The sequence below is a fragment of the Lagopus muta genome, chromosome 14 (assembly GCF_023343835.1).
Source record: "Lagopus muta isolate bLagMut1 chromosome 14, bLagMut1 primary, whole genome shotgun sequence".
Classification (NCBI taxonomy): domain Eukaryota; kingdom Metazoa; phylum Chordata; class Aves; order Galliformes; family Phasianidae; genus Lagopus; species Lagopus muta.
Window position 1 is genome coordinate 9,500,955 of NC_064446.1, and position 7,847 is coordinate 9,508,801.

The 7,847-nt window shown below is 51.1% G+C and overlaps 1 protein-coding gene across 1 annotated transcript; it reads left to right on the top strand.

Annotated features, from left to right (window-relative positions):
* Positions 1-786: 786 nt before the first annotated feature.
* Positions 787-5,072, top strand: MSX2 (msh homeobox 2). The gene is made up of 2 exons (XM_048960660.1): positions 787-1,205; positions 4,585-5,072. The coding sequence occupies exons 1-2, from the start codon at positions 851-853 to the stop codon at positions 5,007-5,009; spliced, it is 780 nt and encodes a 259-aa protein (XP_048816617.1). The 5' UTR covers positions 787-850; the 3' UTR covers positions 5,010-5,072.
* Positions 5,073-7,847: the final 2,775 nt, after the last annotated feature.

The following is a 7,847-nucleotide window of genomic DNA, read 5'->3' on the forward strand; positions in this document are numbered from 1 at the left end:
AATAATAATAATAATAATTACAGATCTAACCTCTGCAGAGTGTTTTCTGCCCAACTCGGGTCCCGCTGCCGAAGAAACGCAACTGAAACCCCTTTTTCGGATGAAAAATGCTCCGAATGGGCTCTCCGCAGGGGTCTTGCACTGAGTGAGGGTTCAGCACCCCGCCGCCCCCCTCTTTTCCCCCCCCCCTCAGTGTGACCCCGGAGAAATTCCCCGCTCCGGGAGGGCGGCGAGACCCGACGGGGCTGGAGGGGGGGTGGTGGCGCGGCCGAGGGACAGAGGGGACAGGGAAGGGCCGGGCCGGCGGCGAGAGGAGGCAGCGCTGCGATCTTCTAAAGTTTCCTCTTCGCCTAATCATCAGCCTTAATTACCCCGGCGGCTCTTTTCTTGCTTCGGTATGATTATAGCCCCGGACGGCTCCTTAATGGCACGGCTCCGCTCGCTGCCCGTGTCATTAACTCGTAATTCATTTCGGAGGGGACGGGGGGGAAGGGAGGGGGGAGGGGGGGGGGGGAACACCCCAAACAAAATAAGCCTCGAAAAAAATAGAAAGAAAGAAAGAAAAAAAGAAAGAAAGACAGGGGGAAAAAAAAAGCGTGTGCCCTCCCTCCCGCTCCCGAGCCAATGACATGAGTCACCCCGCGACGTCAGGCGGCAGCGGCGGCTCTGATTGGCCTGTGGGGCGTTTACTCCACTTCCCAAAGGAGGAAAGAGCCGGGGAGCCCCCAGAGGGGGGAAAAGAGGGGGGCGGCTCCGCAGCGCCTCACTCGCGCAGTCCCCGCGCAGGGCCGGGCAGAGGCGCAGCGCAGCTCCCCGGGCGGCCCCGCTCCAGCCCCGCTCCGCACTCGCGATGGCTTCTCCTTCCAAAGCGAAGGAGGTTTTCTCCTCCGACGAGGAGGGCCCGGCGGCCGGCGCCGAGGAGCACCACAAAGTCAAAGTGTCCAGCTTGCCGTTCAGCGTGGAAGCCCTCATGTCCGACAAGAAACCTCCCAAAGAGCTGCCGCTGGCCGCGGCGGGGGGCAGCGCCGACGGGGCGACCGTGGGTACCTCCAGGAACCTGCTGCTGCCGGGCCACGGCTCCCGAGACGCGCACAGCCCTCCTGGGGCTCTTACAAAAACCTTCGACACCGCTTCGGTCAAATCGGAGAACTCGGAGGACGGCACGTCCTGGATCCAAGAGGCCGGGAGATATTCCCCTCCGCCAAGTGAGTGGCCGGGGAGCGGCGGGGCGGCGGAGGGCGGCGGGGCCGGGGAGAGCAGAGAGGCGGCACCGCTCCGAGCCCGGGTGACACTGCGAGCCCCGGGCACGGGATGCTCAGGGCACGTTGGATAGCTGCGTTTATACATAGACTCATATGTGTGCGTGTGTTCACGGTTATGCCTGTTTAGTTTTTGCATGTCACCTGTGTGTTTACATAGAAGTTGTGTGTTTATACCTTTACCTGGGTATAGAAATATCCAGTGCTTTTAAGCTGTACAGTGATCAGGAGCTCCCTTTCCCTACGTACAGCTCACCATCTGCCAGTTTATATCTTTATGTTACCACGTTACGCTGAGAAGTGGAATTTCTCCTTCTCACAAAGCGATCTCCTTGCTCTTTCTAACTTTGTGCACTGTCTGTGCGCTCTGTCCCACCGGTGTTCTTCCCTCTCTCTCTCTGCATGCAGGCTGTCAAAGTCCCAGGCTGGGCCTGATCTCGTTCCCACCCCCTACGCCCCCCATCCAAGCTCTCCCCATCGCCTCGGGGACTCCCAGTCCCAAGCTGACAGGTCACTTTTTAAACCTCTTTGCTGTCCGATCTGCGCTCCTCTGCTGAACTATTTCAGTGAGATCCCCTCCATCCACCTTTTTTCTCTTAAATTTTAATTGCTTTAAAAAATAATAGCAATCATCTCCCCGCCAAAACTACATCACGAACGGGTGAAAAACGTATCCCGGCAGTGCCGGGCTCTGCCTTCCTATCACTGTGAGCCTTTGTGGGCAGACACCTGTATTAGCAGATCGGGCTGTGCTGACTCGCGCGATGTAAACCGAATTCTCTGCTTTCTTAAAGTGAATGATTTCACCAAACTGAACAGCTGGACGGTCGTGGAGAATTTGCTACCATAACCTATCATTGCAAGGAAGTTTAGTGTTATTATAACTCCTCTATTTTGGGGAGAGTCGCTTTGATTTGGCTTTCGGCCACTTCATTTGCTTTGCCATTACCCTGAATTAATTTGATTTCTAACTTGCTGAGATGGATGGGAGGAGAACAGGCCGCCACTGTCAGTGCTCTGTAGCTCCGGATTGTGATTTTCACGTACTCTCGAGTCCTCTGGAAACGCATGAAAAGACGCGGGTGCCTCGGCTCAACTCCCCTCCTCTAACAAGGCCTCATCTCTCGGTTATTGTTTATTGGGTTCTTTTACTTCGAAATTCCACTTCTGTCTCTATTCAAATCGGCAGTTCCTGGGATCTGGAAAATACCCTTGTAAAGAACTTCAGCGTGTAGAGTGTTGAAGGCCAGTGATTTCAAGGGGGAATTTGAGGCAACAACGACCGGGGATGGGACCGGCAGCTGGGGAAGGTCCTTCAGCCTCTGTCCTCTTCCTCATTCCCCGCCCCGGCTCTCGGCCCCGTCGGAGCTGCCGGGACAATGCGGGACATAAGCGGTGCTCTCATCCCGTCTGTCCGCGGAGCGCTTTGACGTCGGGACTAATAACGCTGCAAGGGGAAGAGCTGCAATGTTAGATTGTGAGCAGAACGTAGAGGGAAGCAGGTGATGGTTTTTGACCGCCGTTGGCCAGAAAACGGACAATAAACGGGAGAGAAATAAGTAAATACAAAGCGAAACAAATGACTGCAGCGAGCGCTGTAGGACGGGCACGGGGTAATCATCATTGCAGGCTCCGCCGAGGCGACCTCCGGGCTTCTTATCGGAGTTTGGCAGTCATCTGCGGGGCGGTAGGAGAAAAAGCTGTGAGCGTTTGGGTGTATTCCGAGAGAAATATTTCTCTGGGATTTAGTTTAAAAGCGCCTTACGGCACTTTGCCGAGCGCAGCCCCATTCGGGACGGGCCGGGTAAGCTGACAGCCGGGAAAGGCGCCGCGGCAGCGGCCGTCCCTGTAAACCTCATCCCTACGGACAGAGTCGGCTGCCGAGTCTTCGCAGATCTTCGAGATAAAGAATAGGTCTCGTTCTAAAAAAAAAGGAGAGTGGAACGGAGGGGTAACCAGTAATTAGGGAAGTTTCAGCAGCGCGCCGGTTTGCAGCTTCATTATTAAAACGATCCCGTGCGATCGTAAGACGGCGTTTGACAACTTGTTTTCCAAGAAGGATTTATTTGCTGCGTTCAGTAGCCGGAAGAAGTGTAGGAAGATGCATTTCGCTACATCTATATATATATTTAAATCTGTTTTCTCTCTCCCCGTTCTGAACACTCTCCTCGTGAGATGTTTTGGTTTGGTTTGGTTTTTTTTTTTGCTTGCAAGTTATGCGCTGAAACAGCATCGTGGTCTGATGCTGAAATGAAAACGGAAAATGAAAACGGTTCAAAAAATATGCAGTGAAAGCAGTGGCAAGTGTGTGAACCAGGCACTACAGCACATATGAAATTTTTGCTGGTGCTCAAGTGCTGACAGTGCATCATTTTCTGTATTAAACTGGAGTTTGTGGTTTCTTGTGGGTCCTGAGAGTGATTTGGAACACAGTCAAATTGCAGAGCTCTTCACACCAGGGTTGCACGTCTTCCTCATTTTTTAGAATTATGAGTGAAATGTAAAATGAATTGAAAGACAGCTCAGCAATGTGCCAACTCAGAAACAAGTGCCCAGCCTGTCTGGGTTTATAAGGAAAGCACAAAATGTACCAGATTTCCTGATTTGTATTGGCTACAGATGCTGCTGTTGTATGAGACAAACACGGCAAATGTCACAAGAACAAGCACTGAATGAGAAGTGTGGCATTTTCTTCTTGTATGATATTTTCTGAAGAAAACAGAAAATATGTCTTGAGAGGAAAAAAGTTAAGTAGAAGGGAAATCTGCTCTTGATTTCAATGGGAGAAGAAATTGGAATAATAGTGTTCAGTTATCCAAAACACAACAATTATCAGACTCTGTTCTTCAGCTGTCAGGATGAGCTCTGGCAGGGCTGATGTGTTGCTGTTGGCAAAGTCCTGGCGTGGCTTCTGTCACAGCATGGTGCTTTTGTGAATCTCCTGCTTTCACCTATACGTTTGTCCTGTGCTGTGCTGGGGTTAGTCCTGCAGTTCTGCTGCTATTGAGACGGCTATTTTGTGCAGACCCTTACGATCCTAAGGTGATCTGCTGCGTATCTCTAAATCCTTCACTCTCTGCCTACAAGCTAACTCCTTAGAATCAAGGAGCCAAAATTTCAGGACATCTGCTGAAGTACTGCAATATAAGTTGGTCTAGCAAGAGATTTGCAGTGACATTTGTGAAAGATCCCCTGTTCTGAGGGTGTCACTTGACAAGACATCCTCTGGCACAGGTCCTCCCTGAGCCATCTAAAGCACCACGTGTCTCTGCAGAGCACCCAGGTCTCCTCGCTTTGTGATAACCGGCCTTTCCCTTCCTTGCAGGACACCTGAGCCCTACAGCCTGCACCCTGAGGAAGCACAAGACGAATCGGAAGCCCCGCACCCCATTCACCACTTCCCAGCTGCTGGCCCTGGAGCGCAAGTTCCGCCAGAAGCAGTACCTGTCCATCGCCGAGCGAGCCGAATTCTCCAGCTCCCTCAACCTCACAGAGACCCAGGTCAAAATCTGGTTCCAAAATCGGAGGGCCAAGGCCAAGAGACTGCAGGAGGCTGAGCTAGAGAAGCTCAAAATGGCAGCGAAGCCCATGTTGCCGTCGGGGTTCAGCCTCCCTTTTCCCATCAACTCCCCCATCCAGGCCGCCTCACTGTATGGAACATCCTACCCTTTTCACAGACCTGTGCTTCCTATCCCGCCCGTTGGACTCTATGCTACTCCTGTCGGATATAGCATGTACCACTTATCCTAAGAAGATCAGAAAGGCAAAGTGACAGCGAGAAAGACTTCCTGGTGGATCTCATCCAGCCCTAAGAATGCAGTACCCAACCGGTGCTGGCCGTTCTTTCTGCACGCTTCTATCTGCCATCCCGAGTTCGTGTTAGCAAAGCAAGGCATCCTGTATGCAGCAGGCTGGGTGTCTTCTGAGAGCGCTCTGAGCGCTCACAGTCTGATCCTCAAAGTGTTTAAAAAAAAAAAAAAAAAAAAAAAAAAAAAAAAAAAAAAGTAAAAACGATTAAAAAAAATTGAGCAATTGTAGGGTTTTTATACAGTGCATGTAAAATTAGGGTAAGAAAGAACGGGTGAAAAAAACAAGCTTGCCTTACGGAGGCAGAGATTTCCCAACAGCTTCCTGATGGGGCCCAAGCTGTTTTTAAAGTAAAAGGGGTATGTACCCTAAATCCACACTCTCAAGTGTCATCATTTAATATAGGGGCAAGGGGAGGGAAATAAAAAGCTATAATCAAGGTGGGTTGGGGGGCATTGTTTTCTTTTGTTGCCGTCGTTTAAAGAAAGCAGAGCCCTTAGATACAGACACAGTGTAAATAGAAACTAGACCCAGTAGAGTCCGAGTGAAGTTCAGAGCCAGCAAGTTCCTGCATTTCTAAGGGTAAGGAAAGCTTTTCACATCCCAGACCTCCGCAGACCTTTTGCAACAAGACGAGGGCCCCTAAATGCATAGAGTAAAGCAAGGGCTTTACCCACCCGTGGCTCTTGTAATGCCTTTATGTGTGTAAATCGCTTCAGCGTTTTTAAAGCACTGTGAGGAGAGATGAGGTGCAAGGCAGGCTGCTCTTTGTCTCTCCCGATTGGCGTGTGTAGAGTTTTGTTGTTTTCTTACAGCCAGGTAATCTTGGCTCTGCAATGCTTCTTGAAAACCAGGAGGGAGGGAAGTTTCTGGGGAAAGAAGACGTGGGTTGTTTCCACAGTGGTGGTGAGCAAGGGTTGTCGAACTCTTCTGCGGAGATGTTTGGGGTTTTTTATTAGTATCTGCAACAGTCTGCATTAAATAGAAGAATCCCTCCAGTCTTCCTCTCCTCCCCTTGCCAAGGATGCCAACTGAAGTGACTCATGCTTCAAGCCCTTCTAAAGAGAGATCCAGGTATCAAAACCAGACAATGCTACCTGTGGGACGGTGGGGTGCCAAGAGACTGTGTAAGCTCTCTGTCCCCATGGGAGCTTCCCAAGTGCTGGCAGTGTCATCGTCCCCGGTCTTCTCCTTGTAACTATTGTATTATGTGTATTACTCTTGCTAAACTTTGTGAGAAAATTACTCTGAAGGTTGTGGAGCACTGAAGGCAGAGCTTCTCCTGGATTTATTTTCTTAGCATGTTGATAAGAAACCCTCCTCTGCCCCACTTCCCCTCCCCAAAAAATAGGAGAAAAAAAAAAAAAAGCCTAAAAATTTTTTAAAAGTCACAAAGTTTTACTGTTTTTGGTTTGTTTCGACCCAGGCACTCTCACTGCCCGGGACCCACTGTAGATGAACTTCCCATGTCCCTTCCCTTTACCCCTAACCTTTCATTATAGGAAAGTCCCTTTGAAAGGGATACCTTGTACAATTTTATATATTTTATTGAAGATTTATTATTTCTTATCTCTTATTTCGAATTAAATTAAAAAAGAAAAAACATGTTTAATTACGTGTGGGTCTGTGAGTGTTTGGAGTTCTTTAAAAGGTAACGTCTCTCCGTGTGTGTTTTGCACTGCTGGGTCAAGTTCAAAGGAATGTTTAGGTTGCCTTTGTGATTATTTCCCCTTCTGAATCTGAAGCGAAGCCAAATTTGCTGCACATGAAGGTGAATTGCAAGTCAACAATTCAAAGTCGAGAGCCAAACCTTTTATGAGGTTTCCTTGTTTTTAACAACCCCTTTTAGGCGCCTCTGTTCTTTACAGCATCATATTCTGGGGATGTTTCCCTCACTTCTCTCAGCTCACGCGCCTCTCCGTTGCTCAGGCCTCTCCCCTCACCTCAAATCCGTCTTTGGTGTGTGGCTGGTTTGTGCCCCAGCCATAGCTGGGGGTCACGGTTGAGGGTCCTTTGGTACAGGTCAGACCTGGCAGGGACCCTGCAGTACTCTGCCACAGGGCCGTTGCAGGGCTCCTGTGTGCTGTCAGCCTGTCCATAGGTTTTGGGGCAGCCTCGGAGAGCAGGTGCCAGACCTCAGCCCTCTCTATCAAAGGGAACAGGAGTTTGCTCCGACGAGAGGGATCTCCACGAGGCTACTTCACCACGGCACACCAAAGTCTCGTGTCTGCCCTTACTGTAGGATTGTTTGGATTAGGAGTGACCTCCGCGATCCCAGCTGGCTAGAAAGCTGCGTTCGCCTCTATTGGAACAGCCGGGTTGATGAAATAGGGATGCACGGAGGAAAGCATCCCCGTGCCCGGCGCCCATCCCGGCCGTGTCCCGCTCCCTGCCTCGGAGCCCCGCTCCGTGCCCGAGCCCTCCTCGCTCCGTGCGGGACGGGGCTGCGGCACGGCACGGGGACGGGAGGAACGGGGCAGCTCCTTCCGAGCGGCGCTGCGGCTCTCGGGGCGATCCTTCCCGTCTCAGCCCGATTCGGACACAAACCCTTCCTGCTTTGCAACTGGATGGAGCAAAGCTGGGAGAACCCAATCTCCACGCAGACATTGCAAACCAGAGTTTACTGCCGCGTGAAAACAGAGACAAACTCTCCTTTCTTGGGTTCCCTGTTTCCGAGGCATTATCCCCTCACTCCGGGGCAGGGAGAAGCCTCCTCTCCCCTCTGCCTCCCCTTGCGATCGTCCCGAGCTTTTTCTCTGCCGGTTATAAATAAACCAGCGG

Bases quoted from the DNA above. Each gene is read 5' to 3' on its own strand.
- MSX2 (XM_048960660.1), top strand. From the start codon at position 851: ATGGCTTCTCCTTCCAAAGCGAAGGAGGTTTTCTCCTCCGACGAGGAG. The intron at 1,206-4,584 runs GTGAGTGGCCGG...CCTTCCTTGCAG, and splicing joins GAGATATTCCCCTCCGCCAA to GACACCTGAGCCCTACAGCC.